At 41.7% G+C, this 21872-nt stretch overlaps 1 protein-coding gene across 1 annotated transcript in view; it reads right to left on the minus strand.

Moving 5' to 3' along the window:
* Window positions 1–3314: 3314 nt before the first annotated feature.
* ASIC4 (acid sensing ion channel subunit family member 4) overlaps window positions 3315–21872 on the minus strand; it is a 450624-nt gene continuing 432066 nt past the window's right edge. The window contains exons 6-10 of the mRNA XM_073634312.1: window positions 21493–21646; window positions 19775–19866; window positions 16192–16271; window positions 12411–12515; window positions 3315–8018 (exon numbers count right to left, since the gene is read on the minus strand). Of these exons, the coding sequence (XP_073490413.1) occupies window positions 7905–8018; window positions 12411–12515; window positions 16192–16271; window positions 19775–19866; window positions 21493–21646 (545 nt within the window). The 3' untranslated portion in view covers window positions 3315–7904. The remainder of the gene's footprint in view (window positions 8019–12410; window positions 12516–16191; window positions 16272–19774; window positions 19867–21492; window positions 21647–21872) is intronic.

Raw genomic sequence — 21872 nt, forward strand, 5'->3', positions numbered from 1 at the left:
TTCTATGCATAATTGTTCAAGACATCTCTTGGTCTCTACTAATGATGGGTAGTTGGTAGGTCCTGCTCCCGATCATGTGACCACTGTGACAGCCAATCATAGTGGTCATGTGATCGGGCAATCCTTCCTGCTGCCCTGTGTAAAGATCCTGTTAAAGGGATGCCAGGGCTGAACAGGAAGGGGTGAAGTACACTATATTGCCAAAAGTATTGGGACGCCTGCCTTTACACGCGCATGAACTTTAATGGCATCCCAGTCTTAGTCCATAGGGTTCAATATTGAGTTGGCCCACCCTTTGCAGCTATAACAGCTTCAGCTCTTCTGGGAAGGCTGTCCACAAGGTTTAGGAGTGTGTCTATGGGAATGTTTGACCATTCTTCCAGAAGCGCATTTGTGAGGTCAAGGCCTGGCCTGCAGTCTCCGCTCTAATTGATCTCAAAGGGATTGAGGTCAGGACTCTGTGCGGGTCAGTCAAGTTCCTCCACCCCAAACTCGCTCATCCATGTCTTTATGGACCTTGCTTTGTGCACTGGTGTGAAGTCATGCTGGAACGGGAAGGAGCCATCCCCAAACTGTTCTTACAAAGTTGGGAGCATGAAATTGTCCAAAATGTCTTGGTATGCTGACGCCTTAAGAGTTCCCTTTACTGGAACTAAGGGGCCAAGTCCAACCCCTGAAAAACAACCCCACACCATAATCCCCCCCTCCATCAAATAATTTGGACCAGTGCACAAAGCAAGCTCCATAAAGACATGGATGAGCGAGTTTGGGGTGGAGGAACTTGACTGACCTACACAGAGTCCTGACCTCAACCCGATAGAACACCTTTGGGATGAATTAGAATTAGCCAGGCCTTCTCGTCGAACATCAGTGCCTGACCTCAAAAAATGCGCTTCTGAAAGAATGGTCAAACATTCCCATAGACACACTCCTAAACCTTGTGGACGGCCTTCCCAGAAGAGTCAAAGCTGTTGTAGCTGCAAAGGGTGGGCCAACTCAATATTGAATCCTACGGACTAAGACTGGGATGCCATTAAGTTCATGTGTGTGTAAAGGCAGGCGTCCCAATACTTTTGGCAATATAGTCTATAACTAAAGGTTTTAGAGGGATTAAAACACCAGTCAAGTTTTTATTGCTGTTTGTGCCCCCTATTAGTAAAATTTTGGGTTGTCCCCATAGCAGGAATGCAGGTGAAATCTTCCAATCAGTATACTAGTTGAGGGTTTTCCCTTACTTTATTGAGATTTTGTCTAATTTCCTGTTTTGGGACAGGAAGTGTAGGGAAATCTTCCAAAAGAGCAAAAAAAAAAAAAAAAACCCTAATAAGTTATCCAAAATAAAAAGTAGTAGTAGCCTGTAGTTTTAATTTAATATTGTAGCACCCTCTTGGCTAAGGTGTAGGAAAATGTTGGTGGTCCCCAGGGGTTCTGCCGCAAATCAACATTGTGGTGGATGTATATTGCCCAATGTTGTTTCCAGTGTTTTTCTCAATGTGCGCTGACAGTCGATACTTGAATACCTTCCCTGTAGTTTCTGGCTTCTTTGAACTCAGAGGCAGCTCTGATTAAAGACTGTGTGAGGGAGCACCGAACACATGGCTGGATAAGGAGGTGAGATCCAATGATGAGTCTGTGTAAGGCAGAAGAGTGATGCAGAGTGTGGGGGAGAGCAGAGAACCTGAGCATTGCGTGTATAAGGCAGCAGTGTGATCCAAGGGGAGGGGGGCAGAGAGCCAAAGCATTGTGTATATAAGGCAGTAGTGTGATCCAGGGAGATAGCGGCAGAGAGCCAGAGCATTGTGTTTAAGGCAGTAGTGTGATCCAGGGGGAGGGGCGCAGAGAGCTGGAGCATTGTGTGTATAACAGAGCAGTGTGATCCGGGGGGGAGGGCAGAGAGCCTGAGCATTGTGTGTAAAAGGCAGTAGTGTGATCCAGGAGGAGGGGGGCAGAGAGCCACAGAATTGTGTGTATAAGGCAGCAGTGTGATCCGGGGTGGGGGGGGCAGAGTGCCAGAGCATTGTGTGTATAAGGCAGCAGTGTGATCGGGGGGGCAAAGAGCCGGAGTATTGTTTGTATAAGGCAGCAGTGTGATCCAGGGGGACGGGGGGCAGAGAGTCAGAGCATTGTGTGTATAACGCAGCAGTGTGATCCATGGAGAGGGGGGCAGAGAGCCAGAGCATTGTGTGTATAACGCAGCAGTGTGATCCAGGGGGAGGGGGACTGAGAGCCAGAACTTTGTGTGTATAAGACAGCAGTGTGATCCAGGGAGAGGGGGGGCAGCGTGCCAAAGCATTGTGTTCATAAGACAGCAATGTGATCCAGGAGGAGGGGGGCAGAGAGCCAAAGCATTGTGTGTATAAGGCAGCAGTGTGATCGGGGGGGGGGCAGAGTGCCAGAGCGTTGTGTGTATAAGGCAGCAGTGTGATCCAGGGGGAGGGGGGCAGAGAGCGGAGCATTGTTTGTATAAGGCAGCAGTGTGATCCAGGGGGAGGGAGGCAGAGAGCCGAAGCATTGTTTGTATAAGGCAGCAGTGTGATCCAGGAGGAGGGGGGCAGAGAGCCAGAGCTTTGTGAGTATAAGGCAGTAGTGTGATCTAGGGGGAGAGGGGAAGAGAGCCGGAGCATTGTGTGTATAACGCAGCAGTGTGATCCAGGCAGAGGGGGCAGAGAGCCAGAGCTTTGTGTGTAAAAGGCAGCATTGTGATCCAGGAGGAGGGGGGCAGAGAGCTGAAGCATTGTGTGCATAAGACAGCAGTGTGATCCAGGGGGAGGGGGGGCAGAGAGCCAGAGCATTGTGTGTAGAAGGCAGCAGTGTGATCTAGGAGAAGGGGGAGGCAGAGAGCCAGAGCTTTGTGTGTATAAGACAGCAGTGTGATCCAGGGGGAGGGGAGCAGAGAGACAGAGCATTGTGTGTATAAGGCATGTAAAATTCATGTTAGTGGTCCACAGGATTCAAAATTGTGAATGTAGTGGTTCATGAGGTCCGAAAGGTTGGCGACCACTGCCCTAGACCCTTCTTAAGCCACAGAAAAGAGAAAATGCTGTGGGCCTGGCTGTGTGTGCACTAGAAATTGGGGGACGGAATTTACCTGTTATCCGTGGCTCTTTCAGGGGTTCACTACATTATTTTACATCAGTGATTTGTGACATGCAAACTTGGGATCCACCCTCTGTTTGCGATGGACAGGCAGAGAGAATATGAGAGAAAAGCAAACATAAAAGCAAACTTCTAACATATAACATTCATTTTGTTGAAATGGAAACGAGAAAAGTCAACACTTAAAAATACTTTTTATTTTATAGTTTTTAACATTAAAATAATGGACGATCAGAATGAGTCTTTGCCTTGGCTGCAGTCATAACATGGACAGACGGCTACACCCCAAGAAAGACCGCATCGTGACCGAAGAAACATTTGACCTTTACCTTGCACCCAAAATGTGCTCTGCTTCCTCTTAAAGGAGTTGTGTAGGCAAATATAAAAAAAAAAAAACATTCTCAGAGTATTGCTGAGGGTTAACAGTATATGGCAAAAGGTGTGTAATTTCTTCTTTTGTTGGTCACTGACATCGCATCCTGTTATCGCTGCCTTCAGGCCGTGACACAGTGGGACACCATTAAAGTGATACTAAACACACACTGTTTAATTTACATTGTCCCTTCTATTTCTGTATGTGGATGACAGCACTGTAATTATTTTAGTTAAAAAAAAAAATCTTAAGTACCCTTTTCCTAATTGATATACAGCTGTCACATGACCCAGCTCTCTCCGAGCCTGTCTGCAGGGAAACATAAGCAGAAGGAGCTTCTGGTCCTCTGCTGCTGGTCACACGTTCAAAATTAAAAAAAAAAAAACAATCTTCGGAATACAGAGTAAAAATAAATAATTAAATATATATTTAAAATGAAATCTTTATTATTTTGTGGAAATAACATGGTGTGGGCGGATTTCTGCCAGTCACAGGTTGTATGACACCCCTCCAGCCTGTGTCTTAGAATAAGAGGGAGGTGAAGCCACTCTTAATCTACATGTAATATCCCACCCCCCCCCATTGTGTTTAGCTGGGTAGTGGGCATGTAGGAGGAGAGAGTGGGCTGGCATTTACCACTGTGTATACACCCACATGTGTGACTCTATGGTCACATGGGCTGCTCAGATGTGATAGGGAGGAAATGCTCAACATAGAAACTCACTGAAAACTGAGCATGTGCAGAGTTGCCACTACAGCTGCAAAATCCCTAGCTGAATTGGGGACATGAACAGAAGGTGGAGATAGAGAGCCGCAGGATCAACCTGTTTTTTCTTTTCAGAATACAGAAAATGAATCTCATAGTGAATGAGTGATTATGAACAGCATGTAATACACCATTTATTGATAGTGGTTTTTTTTTTTTATGTGGGTTTAGTTACACTTTAAGGGGACACTGCAGAAAGATATTTCAGACTATGGTGAGAAGAAGTGAGTCAAACAGAAGGCAGCAGTAGCTCCAAAAGATTACATGCCTCCTGTTCATTCTGAGTTTTTCCCTTGCTCACAACACTTCAGCAGAATGCATTATCGACTATTTTATCTCTTTGCCAAAGCTCACATACTCCCCCATTTGCTTCTAGCATTCTACAATACCCATTGTCAGAAAGAATTGGAAGCTATAATTCTATTTAGCCTGTCACAACCACTTTAAAGGGGAAATAACGGTTTCAGGAAAGTACCACCTGGATACATGGAAAACACATCAAAAATACATTAATGTCTCGGGAAATAATATCATTGGTTACCATAAATTATTTTCTCTGGATTACATGTGATGTATTTCTTTGTCCCAAATACATTACCTATCTGGGAAACTTTGTTCACAACACTGCTAGAAGATCAAGATAGAAATAATGTATTAACACCATTATTTATCATACAAACCTGTCCGAAGGAGGACTGGCCACCAAAAAAATATAAATATATAAATAGTTCTGACATTTGGATAATGATGATAGTTGAAAATAAATAACAATGTCATTATTTGGATGGCTGTAACGTTTAGCGATATGCTTTGTTATGTATGATGAATATACAGTTCTGTAATATATTTCTGTACATCCTCCAAGAATATACTTTAGAAAGTTTTAGAAGTTTTGGAGTTACTTAAGTCATATAAAAAAAAAGGTTCTATCTATACATGTGGAATTATTTTATTCTCAGTGGATTCTCTTGCTGTACAGTTTATCTCCAACCAATGAGAGATATTCCTCCTCTTTAATTACCTTGCGATTTGTGGTGTGCAACCTCTACATGTTCCTTGCTAAGATTCATATTTATGTTGTTCCAAATAGACATTTAGGTCCCATGAAATCTCTGTTAACTTTTCTAAATATTGTCCTACCTTCAGAGGCAGTATCTAAGCTGGAGTCATAGGGAAGAATGAATCTCAACATTCTTCATATGGCTGCTTCACCAAAAGTCCATGACCTCATACAGTATCACTACTTACCTCTCTGTCTTGTGGCTGCCCTTTACTCATGGTCCAGGTCTTTACTGAGCATTCACTCTACCTGCAGTCATCAGTATGTCTTGATCATGGTTTCTTCAACCATTTCTGTTTGCGTTCCTCTTACAGCTTGTCTTTGAAGGGACCCATTTATGGCATGGGACCTCAACTACAACCTTTTTGTCTTCAGTGAATAATATCATTGCTTGCAAAGTGTTACCCATTTATGGTCTGGCACCATTATTCCCATGGATGCTCCAAGAAAAAAACATGGACCTCATACGATGTCACTACTTACCTCCCTGTCTGGTGGCTCCCCCTTACTCACTGTCTAGGTCTTTACTGAGCCCTCACTCCACCTGCAGTCATCAGTATGCCTTGATCGTGGTTTCTTCAGCCATTTCTGTTTGCGTTCCTCTTGTAGCTTGTCTCTGTAGGCATGGGACCTCAACTATAACCTTTTTTTCTTCAGTGAATAATATCACTGACTGCAATGTGTGACCCATTTATAGTCTGGGACCATTCTTCCTATGGCTGCTCCACTAAAAGTTTAGGACCTCATACAATATCACTCCTTAGCTCTCTATCTGGGCTGCCCCTTACCCACTGTCTAGGTCTTTACTGAGCATTCACTCCACCAGCTGTCATTAGCATGTCTTGATGGTGGGTTCTTCAATCATGTGTATGTTCCTCTTGCAGCTTGTCTTTTGAGGGACCCATTTATGATATGGGAACTCAACTACAACCTTCTTGTCTTCAGTATATAATATCACTGACTGCAATGTTTGGCCCATTTCGAGTCTGGCACTATTCTTCTTATGGCTGCTCCACCAAAGGTCAAGGACCTCAAACAATATCACTACTTACCTCTCTATCTGGGCTGCCCCTTAGCTACTGTCTAGGTCTTTACTGAGCATTCACTCCTCCAGCTGTCATCAGTATGTCTTGATGGTGGTTTTGTCAATCAAGTCTGTGTGTGTTCCTCTTGCAGCTTGTCATGGGACCTCAACTACAACCTTGTTGTCTTCAGTGAATAATATCACAGACTGTAATATGTGACCCATCTATAGTCTGGCAGCCAAGAGGTTTTAATTATTTACAACTATGGTGGGTTTATTTCTGACCCTGATGACCCGTTTTATTTTGGAAAATGACCATTGTATGGGCTTTCCTATCCTTGCCTTGAACAACTATATAGTTCATCTAAGTGTTTCAATTCTTTTACATATTTAGTTTTGTAAAGGACTGACTCATCTGATAATTCTTGTTCATTTTGAGAAGTCTTACATTAATGGTTGGTATGCTACTATTGAGGTGTAAGTGTGGCCTTCTCCAGTAACCTTGCAATCTCCAATGTCAACTCCTCTACTGAACACTGAACTTTCCTGTTAGTTTGCTTTACATGCATTCCACAAGCACATTTTCCAGCTTTAGTTCAGCCTTTTTTAGGGCTCTTCTATAGAGCCCATCCACCAATCGCCCTGTCAGTTTCACTACCACCATACACATTGGTCATATTTTTAAAGTTAGTTTTGTCTCAGACTTAGTAGACCAAGCTAAGACATGCACAACATGACCCTATTATGGAATGACAGTCTAAACCAACAATGTTCTTTGATATTTGCATGAAAGGCACTCCAAAACTGATGGATAATACTGGTCTCCTAAGGGTCATACCAGTAAGTCCAACCAACAAAGAGTGCTTTCCAGACTGACATGCCTTAGTTTGACATACAATGTAAGAAGGATGCTGCAGTTTCATCCTGTTTTGTCCTGGCTTGGCAAAACACTGAGTAATTAATTGGTGACCTGTGCTTTGAATGATGAGTTAGACATATCTATGTCATTGTGCCTATGGATTCATCCAGTGCTGTAATTATGACAACACCCTTTAAAACAAAAGTATTTTTATAAACATCAGATGATATTGTTGACTGTGCTGATTGATAAGTGTACCTATTAACCAAATCAATAATCTTAGACCCATCTTCAAAGATCTCCTCCAGTCAATCTGGCTTTGAATTGTCCTCCACCAATAACCTCATCCCATTTCTGTTGGTTTTTTATTTTGGTGTTCTCCTTGATAATTTAGCTGCTCCTCTATAGCAGATGTTATACTTGAAAAAAAGATAAAATAATGGGCATATATGAAGCCTACATAGCAACAGATGAGTGACTGCCCTTATATCGCAATCGCATTGTGGACTCCCATTTGACTTTAGAAAGAGAAGGGAAACTAAGGTTCTCGTACATCTGCACCTCCTAAGGTCTTCTTGTAGGTGTGTCCTTATAAAAAAGGTAGTCCATCCAAATGTTGGCAGCCTAAGAAGTCACTGAGAGGCAGGCTACGATTCAGAAATAGTGTGTTTTTCTCCATCAAGGAAACAATTTGGTTCTGTCAGGTATAACCACACAATTTTGCCTCTAGCAAGCAAAGTCTTCAAATACCCCATGATGTGTGTAATGTCGATGATGGTTTGGAAGCATTGTAGTCGCATAGGCTCCTTCTGGATGTCGTCCACGGACCTCACTTGAGCTCTAGATTGAACAGAAAAGACAAAGAGGATATGTATATATAGCTGTCAACTGTTTTTGATTATCCAGAGACCATCCCATGTTTTGGAGTTTTGTCTCTGGAAGTGACCTGTTATGGGTATATTTAATTGATATCCTACTGTCTGTATGATCTAGGCTTGTTTTTGTTCATATTTCTAAAACTACAAAAGTTGCGTTTTGATAATGTGCCATAAGGATCCCATGGCCTGGCACTGGATGTATGCAGAAGTTCCTTTAGTTAAGAAGAAAACTAAGCTTTTGTTGTACCTTTAAGTTTGACTTGATGTCCTTTATTAGCTAACCTATCGTATTAAAGATATAACCTTTCAGAATTCCATAGATCCCTTCTTCAGGATTTATATAATTATATTGTACTTGTAGTTCAGAATGTCCCCTGAAGTTTTTAATATGTTGATGATGATGCTGTTGTAGCTGGGTGCTCTGCCGGCTCTGCTCACCCTGCTTGTTCGCCCCCAGAAAACTAGAGGAGCGAACTGTATGTGCAGTTTCCTCCCGCTCACCACCCTCCTCCTGTCAGTAGTGGAGAGACTAAACAAAAAGGAAGAGGACTGAAGCGGCTGTGCTGGAAGAGGACATGATGTGCTAAAGGCTCTGTGTAATCCCTGCCCACCACCCTCTCTTTTCCTCCCCTCCGGCTAAGCAGCATAGGGACCAATCAGTAAAAACTAGAGGAGGACACACTGGGACATGTAGCTCCCTCAAAAGCGCTGTGTAATAGAGGCTAAGGGACCCTAAACTACAACTCCTATAAAGCCCTGTTTAAAAGAGGAGGAGAGAGACAGATTTTTCCTTGCAAAGTTGTATCAACAGAGCGTCAGTGGAGTACAGGCAGAGATAGTGAGAGGACGAGTTGTGGGGTTTTATCCCAGGAGAGAGACAGACTGAGCCACTGAAAGCCACTACAGTTTGGGGAAACCAGAGAGGACAGAGCTGTGACCCGAGGGAGGAGGGACAGAGCCACCACCAGGATACAGACCTTGCTGTGCTGCCTACTGGAGCCGCCCCTGGCAACCCACAGTGAGCTGACACTCGAAAAAGACGGACCACTTCTGCTGTGTCGCTGGGTCTGATGAGAGACACTGAGCCCTTAGGAATTAATTAAACAGCTACCTATTACTACCTACAAGCCTTGCTGACTGTTTACAAGCACGCCAACAGTTATTGGGCCCCAACGTTTAGCCAGCTGAAGAGTCAGGGCTACTGCCCTTTAACAGTTGCTACCCAGAGACCTTTGCCCTTTTACTTAAGAGGCACCTCTTAGGGGATGCTACACTATAGCCTAACAGTTGAGTGCACCCTAACCCAGCGTGGTATTATTATGTTATTATGTTTATTTGCACTGTTTAATGCTGATTTGCTAATTAACAATTTAATTTGTGTAGTGGTATAGAACCTGATTCTAAGACACTTTGCCATAGTTATTACTCTGTCTTGCAGATTGTGTCCAAATTTGCCAGTTGTGTACTCATTTATGCACAAACAGCCATTTATTATTACCTGTATCAATATATTGAATGCATCTATCACTAAACGGGTGTGTGCCTATTTTCTCATAGTAATTCACAGCCAGGTTAAAAATATTTATACATTCTTGTATGTACTTTTATTCAGCCAGAGGGGCTGAAGTCATTCTTGAGTTGAAGCGCAGAATAGAGAACCCAAAATTATTAGGAGCTGCACCGAAATTTCGATGGCCGAAACATTTAGGCTGAAAAATTGTGTTTTAGGCATTTTTCTGATAGAGAAAAAGGTGCCGATAATGGCGCCACAAACGCATGCGATTTTACCCTAAATTTACTGTGCTTATAGTGTGCTTTTCATAGGTTATGAATTGGGTTGGCTGCATCGGATTGGGTCTGGGGCAGAGGACAGTGAGTTCCTCCATAGGGCCAGCGCCAGGAACATTGTGTTGTTTTCATAGGCCATGTGACCCAAAAACTGCATCAAAAACGTAACACGGGTGCGTTATTCGAGCGTTCTTGCTACGTTCAAGGCATTTCAACAGGGACGTGCGTTTTTGGTGCGTTTTTTTCTAACTGACCAAAAATGCAGCAAGCAAGATTTTTAACATTTCCTAACTAATATCCTCCAGTCCCTTTATTAGCTTAGTTGCCCTTCTTTGTACTTGTTCCGTTTCCAGTACATCCTTCCTGAGGACTGGTGCCCAGAACTGGACAGCATATTCCAGGTGCGGCCGGACCAGAGTCTTGTAGAGTGCGAGAATTATCGTTTTATCTCTGGAGTTGATCCCCTTTTTAATGCATGCTAACATTCTGTTTGCTTTGTTAGCAGCAGCTTGGCATTGCATGCCATTGCTGAGCCTATCATCTACTAGGACCCCCAGGTCCTTTTCCATCCTAGATTCCCCCAGAGGTTCTCCCTCCCCAGTGTATAGATTGCATTCATATTTTTGCCACCCAAATGCATTATTTTACATTTTTCTACATTAAACCTCATTTGTGAAAATCAAACTACTTTTGAGCAACAACCGCAGATGAAATATCTTAAACTTAAAGTGTTACTAAATCCAGGACCCTGCATTCACTATATCTGGTCTCCCACAGTACACAGAACATGGAAATGCGATTATTTTAGTAAATATAAACTGCTAAATACATTTTTTCATCAGCAGTACGAGGGGGTGCTGATAAGTATTGAGCCTTACCCAGAAACAATTGAGCTGGGAAGCTGTAAATTGCAGGGTGTACTGGCCAATTTGTCTATATTCAATGGTGAAAAAATCAACTATTTATTATTTTAATTTCTCTTTCTTTTTCAGGACCAAAGCGAACATGGCAGCACCTCCAGAAAAATTCAATGTGGAAGAGCATAGGACCATAATCAAGTTCCTGTTTCTCAGTTCCATGATGAAATGTCACAAACTTTTGGGTGACAGTGGCCCTTCATATGCAACAGTTAAACGCTGGGTTGTCAATTTTAAAACTGGCCATTTTGGTGTTGAAATTGAGAAACCCAGTGGAAGGCCCGTTTCTGTCTCTGTGCCTGCAAATGTGAAAGCCATCCATGACATGATCATGGAGGACCGCCGAATATCAGCCAAAAGTATTGCTACATATCTGGGAATATCACGTGAGAGAGTTGGTGCCACTATCCACAGTGACTTGGAAATGAGAAAGCTTGTAGCAAAGTGGATAACAAAACTTTTGAAAACCGAACAAGGGAGCACAATGAGGCGTTGTCCTCTTTTGTTCGGTTGTCAAAAGTTTTGTCACACACTGCAGGTGAAACAATGGCAAAACTGACCTCCTTAGGCTTTCAAGTGATGCCCCATCCACGCTATTCACCCGACCTGGCTCCTTCTGACTATCATCTGTTCCCCAATCTCAAAAAACACCTAAAGGGACTACGATTTGGGAGTGTTCTGGAGGCAACTAATGCTGCAAATGAGTGGTTACACCAGCAGTCGGAAGAATTTTATTTGCAGGAACTTAAGGAGCTGCAGGACAGATGTCGAAAGTGCATTGACTTCCTGGGGGAATATGTAAAATAGTGTGGCAGTTACAGCTTCCTAGCTAATTTCTTTCTGGGTAAGACTCAATACTTATCAGCACCCCCTCATATATAGCAGTCTTGTGACTTCTATCAGTGTCTGGTTAAAGCTTGTAGGGGGAGTTTTCATTCTCCTTTGACTGTACTATGAGGCTGCAGGACCCCTGACCCTCTGTCTGGACAGTGCTGGTTGGCCCTGTGCTGATCACATGCACCCTCCCAAGAAAAAAAAAACCTCTCTAGCAATACACACCAAACTGAGCATGTGCAGAGTGACTCCAAAGGCTCTGTACTGCCAGGAGATGGATTGAGGACAGTAAAAGAAGTGGAGGATCAGAGAAGACAGGATCAAACAGCCTTTTTACACAATGTGGAGCAGGGGTCTCCAAACTTTCTAAAGAAAGGGCCAGTTTACTATCCTTCTGGCTTTAGGGAGGCCGGACTGTGGGACCAGTGGGAGTAAACAATGCCAGATCTTTGGTATTAGGGGGAGGAACAGTGCCCTATTGTTGGCGTAAGTGGAAGGAATAGTGCCCCATTGTTGCTGTCAGTGGCAGGAAATATGCCCCATTGTTGGCGTAAGTGGAAGGAATAGTGCCCCATTGTTGCTGTCAATGGCAGGAAATATGCCCCATTGTTGGTGGCAGTGGCAGGAATAATGTCTTAAGGGCTGGATAAAGACAAGCAAAGGGCCGGCCACGGCCCCGGGGCCGCAGTTCGGAGACCACTGATGTGGAGGATTAACCCCTTAGGTTCCACAGTGAGTATAACAAGCATGCTTTACTGCATATACAGACTGATTTTACTGTTGTGGGTTTAGTAAAACTGTAAAAGCATTTTTACCTGGTCATTCAGATCATCCATAACAAGTGTTGAAATGTTCTCTGTGGGTTTTCTTACGGGGGATGGTTTGCGTTTAACTAGTCGGTTCACTTTGTCTCGCATCACCTGAAAACAAGGCAGTAGAAGGAAACAATCAATTTATTTGCTTTTCCTGTGTGCAGAATTAACGCCTAAGTGTAGTCAAAATAGAAAACAAAAAAAACAAAAAATCAGCTTAAGGGATGTGACTTACTGTTATTGTGCGGTGTCCCACCAATCCCACACAACACCCCAGTGCAGCAGGGTTTAATAGAAGTGAGGGAGCTGTCATTGGCACTCATCAAGAGTACCCAACTATGCCAGCCATTTCTGTCCAGCTCCTCCATTCGCAGAAGCAGTACTATAGCTTCTAAGAATAAAACATAATCTATGAATAGACCTATCATTCATCTGTTTGTCCCCCATTCAGAGATCCTGCTTCATTCATGGACACAGTAGTACCGGCTTCTACAATAAAAAATATCATCTCTGGTATCAGAACCAGGTGGCATCTGGTGAGCCTAGTCAGCCCCTGGCTTCTTATATGTCTTGGATACTTAAACAACAAGATCTCCTTGCCACCATTCCCTACTCTGCTCCCACCCACCTGGGAGTTTTGGCATTTCCCTTCCACCTTTGTGTGTTCCAGCTCCTCTTGTTACTTTCTCCATAATATAAATACAAAAATAAAAAATCATCAGGGATGGTTCCCAAGGTATGGGAACCCTCATAAAATGCACATCAGGTGTGCAAACCCAGGAACTCATTTCTGACAGAGCCCCCTAGAGATAGAAGAGACTATCAGATGCTTAATCTTTTAGATCCAGCATCTTCCAGAACCTGAAATATTGGGTTCACTGTTCCTTTAAATACCTTAGGGCTTAGCAAGTGCCTGGACCATAAACTCTTTCCATTTATATTTCCTGGAGGCCATTGCTAGTTCTTTGGAAGTTAGGTTTACAGGCTATTTGCCAGTTGGCGCGACTAGCGTAATCTCCTTTAACATACAATAGCTGATGTTATGTACAACAATTTACTTTTTATTCTTCTGACATTAAACACAGCAATTGGGAGTTCTCATAAATGTGCTCCAATCATAAACGAATGTTCCTGATGAATAATAATACATTGATCATGAAAAGCTCTTAGAAACTGTTTATTGACATTTGTTATGCTACAAGAAAATCTATTCCGCTGAGATATGACAAATCGTGGCCTGAACGGTATAATTAATAAGACTTTCCCATTGTATAAATTACCATACACTATATGGCCAAAAGTTTGGGACACCGTACCATCACACATACTGTATATGAGTTTGTTGGACAACCTATTAATATTTAGTTGTAGGTTGGAGGGTTGGAGGAATAGTTGATTCCTCCAACCCCTTATGTCTGTTGGTTATATAGTAGCGCTGGACCAAAGAAATTTAAGGTTGAATTGGTCTGTATAAAGGGATGGAACTCCCTTGAGGAGGTCGATCTATGGTGGAGGTACTATGTATGAAGACATGTTTGCGGTCTTAGGCTGCTACCTCTTTGGTTGTGTTGAGTACATTGTTTAGAAGATAATCTATTCCGAGCACCAGTTTGAATGTTCACGTAGCTTGATAAGTAGTATAAAATGTTTATTGATTAAGAAGATCAACTAGTTTCAGGGAAAATAGCCTCCTTCTTCATCAGGGCTTTAACCTGGTGGCATTTGTTAGGTAGTCTGTTTTGGGGCTTAATGAAATTAGGTGTCACTGTATCCTCATTAAGATGGTGACGGCTTACTACTATGGCTATTTTTAAACAATAAACTATTTATACCAATTGTTGAGCTACCCAAACCCCTTTGTGGCTACAACAGACTCCATTCAGCTAAAAGAGCATTTGTGAGGTCAGTTACTGGTGTTGGATGAGAAGATCTGGCTCCCACGGGCATTGTAATTCATTCCAAAGCTGTTTGGTAGAGTTGAGAACGAATACTGATGTAGGATGAGAAGACTTGGCTCCCAGGTAAAAATAGCGATTTGATAAACAGTTGCACAACTATTGTGGGGCCTAAAAAAAAAAAATCAGTAACACCTTTTTTTATTCTTTTGGTTATGTGCTTTCAAAAAATATATGGTTTGGGGAGTCTTTTACAAGCTCTAAGTGAAAAATGAAAACCTTCAGATTTTTTGAGAATTTGTTTTAATCTTGCGTACGTTCGATTTTCACCATTTTGCCAAAAAGGCACAATTTAAAGTTTACAAATATTTGTTTATTAACTCAATACAGGTTAAGCTTTTATATTTAGTAGGAATTTATCAGGATTTTTTTTTTTATAAAATTTGCTATGTTTGTATCTGCTAATAATAATTTTAGTGTTATTTTAGCAAAAAATATGCTTTGATAAACATTTGCGTAAATATCACGGGGCCTTAAAAAATTGTAGTACCTTCATTTAATTTTATTGGTCATGTGCTTTCAGAAAATATATGGTTTTGTGGGTCTTTTATAAACTCTGAAAGCTGTAAGGGGAAAATAAAAACCTTTAGATTTTTAGAGACATTTTTGTGTATGTTCAATGTTCACCAAAAAAGGCGCAATTTAAAATGTACAAATATTTGTTATTTATTAACTCAATACAAGTTTAGCTTTTATTCTTAGTAGGACTACAGCGTCAATTTTGTAAAATTTGCGGTGTTTGTATTTGCTAATGATGATTTTAGTGTATTTTTAGCGAAAATATTGTTATTTTATTCTACAGGCCATGTGCTTTCAGAAAATATGTTATGGTTTGGAGGGTCTTTTACAAACTGACAGCTGTAAGGGAAAAATAAAAAAGCAATGGAAAATTGCAAAAATGGTCCGGTCAGCTGAGTTTAAAAGTGGAGCACAGGGCCTGGCAACGAAAGGGTTAAAGAGTATGTTAATCTCTATAGTTTGGGCACAGGTGCACTTTAAAGGTAAATTCCAGTCAAACAGCTATATACAGAGGTGTAACTTAAAGCTTGTGGGTCCCGATGCAAAAGTTGACCTGGGGCCCCCCCACTGTTTGCCGGCCCCCCAAAATTTGTTTACACTAGCCGTCACTGGAGTAGATGGTGTCAGTAGGGCAGTGGACAGTGTCACTAAAGCAGTGGGATACATCTCAATTTCTGAATAACGAAAAATTCATCCGAATTTCAAATCGGAACTAAGGCTCGATTCACACCTATGCATGTTGCTTTTGAGCGTTTTTGGAGGTTTTTTTTTCATGCTTGGCACGTTTTTGAGCAGCGTTTTTGTAGCGTTTTTGCGGCGTTTTTGCGGCGTTTTTGCCGCGATTTGCGTTTTTTTTTTTTTTTTTTTTTTTCATTTTTTTTTACAGTCTTAAAAAAAAAATTACAAAAAAAAAAAAATAAAAAAAAAAAACGGCAAAAACGCACCAAAAACGCATCAAAAACGCTGCAAAAACGGTGCACTTGCGTTTTTGATGCTTGTCCATTGAAAACCATTACATGCAAAACGCTGCTTTTTGCATGAAAAAAAGTCCCCGACCCTTTCCAAAAACGCAGAGATACAAAAAAGCATTGATGTGAACATGTTCCATAGGAACCCATGTTAAAAAATTCCCGTGCATTTCTGCAAAATGCAAAATGCATCAAAAAACGCGCTAGTGTGAATGGGGCCTAAACAAACCACACATGTCTATTTGCAGAAGCTGATTGGCTACCATGCACAGCTGCACCATATTCACCAGAGTGTACCAAGTTTAGTAAATTGCCCCCCAATGTGTTTCAAATAATACTTACTTCATACAGGTAATCTAATATCTCCAGAACGGTGAGGATACTGGCCCCGATAAACAGACCCATCTGACCCCCGATGTCTCCTGATGGAGAATAAAAAAAGGATTCATCAATTCAGGCCAATATTACTTTTGAACTGTCATTACTACTATGTTTGGCTTTCAGGCCAGGAGGGTCACACTTTTCTGCTACAATGCATTGCATCAACACTAAAGTTACCAGATTTTCAAAATGAACCCTAATGGGCACGCCCACGTTTAACCACACCCATATAAAAAAGTCACCCCTATCTGTAGTCACACCCACAAAAGCACTCCCCCATTTTTAACACACCCACACAGACTTTTGGAACTATATCTATGCGTTTCAGAGCTTTCTGCTCCTTTCTCAGACCACCAGGAAGAGACATCAGTGGGCAGCAGTGTTCTTGTGGCGATATGCCTGTGATCTGTTTACCTAATGGGTTGCCAATTGCATTTTATTAAAGTGGATGTTTTTAATGCTACACTTAGTTGGCGCCCCCTCTTTTCCTTTTTGGAACTGGAAGCAGACAACATAAACAGATTTCAAATAAGAGGCACCAAGTTATACATGCCTAGTTAGGGGGGATGCTTTAAAGTGTTACTAAACCCCGGAGCCTGCATTAACCATATCTGGTCTCCCACAGTACACAGAACATGGAAATGCAATTATTTTAGTAAATATAAATGGCTAAATACCTTTTCTCATCAGCAGTATATAGCAGTCTTATGACTTCTATCAGTGCCTGGTTAAGGCTTTTAGGAGGAGTTTTTATTCTCCTCTGACTGTCCTATGAGGCTGCATGACCCCTGACTCTCTGTCTGGACAGTGTTGATTGGTCCTGTGCTGATCACATGCACCCTTGCAAAAAAAAAAAAAAAAAAAACTCTCTCTAGAATTACATCCCAAACTTAGCATGTGCAGAGTGCCTCCAAGGCTCTGTACTATCAGCAGATGGGTTGGGGACAGTAAAAGAAGGGGAGGATCAGAGAAAACAGGATCAAACAGCCTTTTTACACAATGCGCAGGATTAACCCCTTGTTGGCGTAAGTGGAAGGAATAGTGCCCCATTGTTGGTGTCAGTGGCAGGAATAATGCCTCAAGGGCCAGATAAAGACAAGCAAAGGGCCGGATCTGGCACCAGGGCCGCAGTTTGGAGACCACTGATGTGGAGGATTAACCCCTTAGGTTCCACAGTGAGTATAACAATCATGCTTTACAGCATATACACACTGATTTTACTGTTGTGGGTTTATTAACACTTTAAAGGTATCAAAAAAGAAAAACGGTGCATGTAGCACGCCCCGCTGCCTGTGAATAAATAAAGCTGGGCTGGGTGTGTAAGAACACTAGAGGACGCTGTATAGGAGAGTAATGTGTACATTGACAGTGCTTGCTTACAGCATGACTCTGCTTTATGTCCCTGCTGCCAGGTGCTGACCCCTCAAATCGGGGACTGTTCTCTGCAAACGGGGACAGATAGTCATTTTAATTAACACATGTTTTTGCATGGCTTGCATTAGGTGGGACATCAAATGAATTGGTTGGCAATGTACTAAATGGATATGCACCATTCTTTGGCAATGCAGAGCACCACAACACACTGTTGTGCGTTATGGTGCGCTGCAACACATGTTGCCTTAGTGTGTTGGGGTTCCATTCAAAATGAATACCAATTCAATGCACTAATGTACTTAAAGTGGTTGTAAACCCTTCCATATACCCAGTGAAGTGACTGGCCTCAGGCGATACACAAACATGAAACAAATCATGCTATCTAAATTCTACCTGTTATCATCAACCTTCTATTCTCTTCATGCGTTCAAAGTCCAGAATTTATAAAGCCTGTCTGAGCTGTCAGAAAGCAGGGGGCAGAGAGCTGAAGTTACACACTGCAGAACTCAGTGAGGAGAACTCTGAGAGCTTACTGGAGGGAAAAGACCCCCCCCCCCTTTATTCAGAACACAGAAACAGGGCTGAGATTGTCAATCACAGGCTGTGTGCTGGAGCTCCCTCCCGTCGCCTTTTTTTCTCTTGGTGTCAGGAAAACTTGTCAGAAGGATTTAATGCAGATAGCAGAGGAACTAGGCAGCAGACAGAAATGACGCTTAGGGGTTGATTTACTAAAGGCAAATAGACTGTGCATGTGGCAAAGTGCAGTTGCTCCAGAGCTTAGTAAATGAGTAGAAGCTCTGCTGACTTCCATCATCCAATCATGTGCAAGCAAAAATGCTATTTTTTAAACATTTTCCTTGCATATGATTGGGTATTCTTTGCAAAGTGAAGCTTCACCTCATTTACTAAGCTCTGGAGCAACTGCACTTGCAAAGTGCACAGTCTATTTGCCTTTAGTAAATCAACCCCTTGGTGCTTTTAATTGAGACAAGTACACACTATAAAGGGATATGCTTTGTTCATATTTCATATCTGAGGTTTACAACCACTTTAATGTAGGATGTAGGTTAACCCGTGTTGTGATAACACACCACAGAGGGAACCAGTGGGACCCAACCTTTTTTTATATACTACCCCCCCCCCCCCAAAAGAAAATACACTTGGGGTTGATTTACTAGAGGCAAGACATGTGCAATTAGTTTTGTTCCGAATCCGTTTTTAACTAATTTTGACAAATTTGTTAATTCGGAAACATCCGTAAATTCAAATATTTGAAAATTCGTAAATTCAAAAATTCATAAAATTTGTAAATTTGTAAATTTGAAATTCGAAAATCCGAAATAATAACTAACTATTAAATTATAGGTATTGGAATTTTCTTTCAAATTTGGCCGTTACTGAGCGTAACGAATATGAATTTATTCGAAGTTACGAATTATCTGAAATAACGAATGCCGCATCTAAGCGAATGAAACGTAACAAATTAATAATAATAAACAACAATAATAATAATAAAAGTTGTATTATTATTTATTATTAATTCGTTCCATTCCATTCCGGCAATAATTATTTCGGATAATTCGTAAATTCGGATAAATTCATATTCGTTACGTTCACTAATAGCCAAATTTGAAAGGAAATTCCAATACCTATAATGTGATAGTTAGTTATTATTAGTTAGTTAGTTATTTATTATTTAGAATTTTCGAAACTTTCTTTCTTATTTTTGTATTTTCGAATTTACAAAATTCACGATTTTCAAATTTACGAATTTACAAATTGCGACCATAACGAATGACCGAAAAACGAAAGAAAAAAAAAAAAAGGAAAAAAACCCAAATGAAATTAAAAGGAACAATTTTTTCAGCAGTGCACATGTCTTCTAAAGGCAGTTGCTCCAGAGAGCTTAGTAAATAAGGGGAAGCTCTGCCGACTTCCATCATCCAATCATGTGCAAGCAAAAACGCTGTTTTATTAATTTTCCTTGCATGTGATTGGGTATTCTTTGCAAAGTGAAGTTTTATCTCATTTACTAAGCTCAGGGGCAACTGCTCTTTGCAAAGTGCACAGTCCATTTGCCTTTCATAAATCAACACCTTGGACTCTTTTTTTTTTTTAATGTGGAAGTTTTCTGCGGCAGGTTGTGTACAATTGTGAGGACACCACTCACCGAGCAGACTGGCCAGGTCATACGCTTTCTTCTGCTCTATCGTTCCATAGTTCAGAGCTTCAAAGAAGATATCCAGCACCAGGAAGTTGTCTCTGCCAAGGAAAAGAGTGTGAGAAGTTTGTACTGATTGTTCACACACATATATGCGCAAACTATGCATCTGGATGAAGACAGCATTAAAGCTGAACTCTGGGAGATATTATCTAAATCCATTCATCTTGTGTATTCTTCTTGAACCTCGGTGAGCTTTGTGTGTTTCTTCCAGATCTGTGCAGTCATCCAGTGTGAGACTTCCTATAATAAAGACCACTCACTGCTGCTCTCTCTCCTTATCCATAAAGACCTGGATGAGCGAGTTTGGGTTGGAGGAGCTTGACTGGCCTGCACAGAGTTCTGGCCCCAACCCGATAGAACACCTTTGGGATGAATTAGAGGGGAGACTGCAAGCCAGGCCTTCTCGTCCAACATCAGTGCCTGACCTCACAAATGCGCTTCTGGAAGAATGGTCAGGTATTCCCATAGACACACTCCTAAACCTTGTGGACAGCCTTCCCAGAATTGTTGAAGCTGTTATAGCTGTAAAGGGTGGGCCAACCCAATATTGAACTCTACGGACTAAGACTGGGATGACATTAAAGTTCATGTGCGTGTAAAGGCAGGCGTCCCTATACTTTTGGTAATATAGTATGTAATATTATATATATATTTAATTTTTTTTTTAAACATATACAGTACAGATACTTAATAATGGTTTACATTTTTCTTTTTTACCCCCAGACAGAGTTGTGATCTTTTTGATTGCTTTTGGAACCCCAATTGCTGGTCCATATCAAAAAATAGGCAATGTCTTCCTTATTACTAGGGATGAGCTTCGAATTCGAGTCGAACTCATGTGCGACTCGAACATCGGCTGTTCGCCGAACAGCGAACAATTTTGGGTGTTCGCGGCAAATTCGAAAGCCGCGGAACACCCTTTAAACTCGCTCATCTATGGGAGAAATCAAAAGTGCTAATTTTAAAGGCTTATATTAATGGTATTGTCATAAAAAGTGTTTGGGGACCTGGGTCCTGCCCCAGGGGACATGGATCAATGCAAAAAGAAGTTTTAAAAACGTCCGTTTTTTCAGGAGCAGTGATTTTAATAAAGCTTAAAGTGAAACAATAAAAGTGTAATATTTCTTTAAATTTCGTACCTGGGGGGTGTCTATAGTAAGCCTGTAAAGGGGCGCATGTTTCCTGTGTTTATAACAGTCTGACAGCAAAATGACATTTCAAAGGAAACAAAGTCATTTAAAACTACTTGCGGCTATTAATGAATTGTCGGTCCAACAATACACATAACAGTTCATTGATAAAAACGGCATGGGATTTCCCCACAGGGAAACCCCGTACCAAAATTAAAAAAAAAAAATGGCGTGGGGGTCCCCCTAAATTCCATACCAGGCCCTTCAGGTCTGCTATGGATATTAAGGGGAACCCTGGCCAAAATTTTTTTTAAAATGGCGTGGGGGTCCCCCTGAAAAGCCATACCAGACCCTTAAGGGGAGACAGGTTTTCTTCCCACCCTGGAAGGTCAGATAACTTCAGCGGCCAGAAATCTGCTATGTGAAGGATTTTTAAGTCGCGGGCCACTATAAAAGTAAATATACACATTTTTTTGGGACCGTATAACGACAGGGCCACTTTAAATTTCTGAGTTGAAACTGTGGAGCTCTTACCGGATATACGTCTCGTTCCTGTTGTACTTTTTGGCCAGGTAGCGAGCGGATCCTTTGTTGGGGATTCGAACCATGGAGATCTCTTTGTTATACCGGGTCAGGTTACAAGGTGTGGGGCAAAGACATCTGTCGCTGGTATCTTCCACAGTGGCATCTGTAAAAGGGGAGAAGGAACCACTAAGTAGATGGTGGGATAAAGTTAGCGCATACAAATCACATGGTATGGATTTCTGAGGACTGAGCTCCATCATGCCAGAAGTTCAGCACCCTGAACACTAACCAAAGGCAACAACTAACACCCAAAATATTAAAAAATTGCCAATAAATCGGTTGAACGCCAAAAAAGTAAACTAGTATTCTTTACCCATAAATCAAAAATA

The sequence above is a fragment of the Aquarana catesbeiana genome, linkage group LG06 (genome assembly GCF_042186555.1).
Source record: "Aquarana catesbeiana isolate 2022-GZ linkage group LG06, ASM4218655v1, whole genome shotgun sequence".
Taxonomy (NCBI): Eukaryota; Metazoa; Chordata; class Amphibia; order Anura; family Ranidae; genus Aquarana; species Aquarana catesbeiana.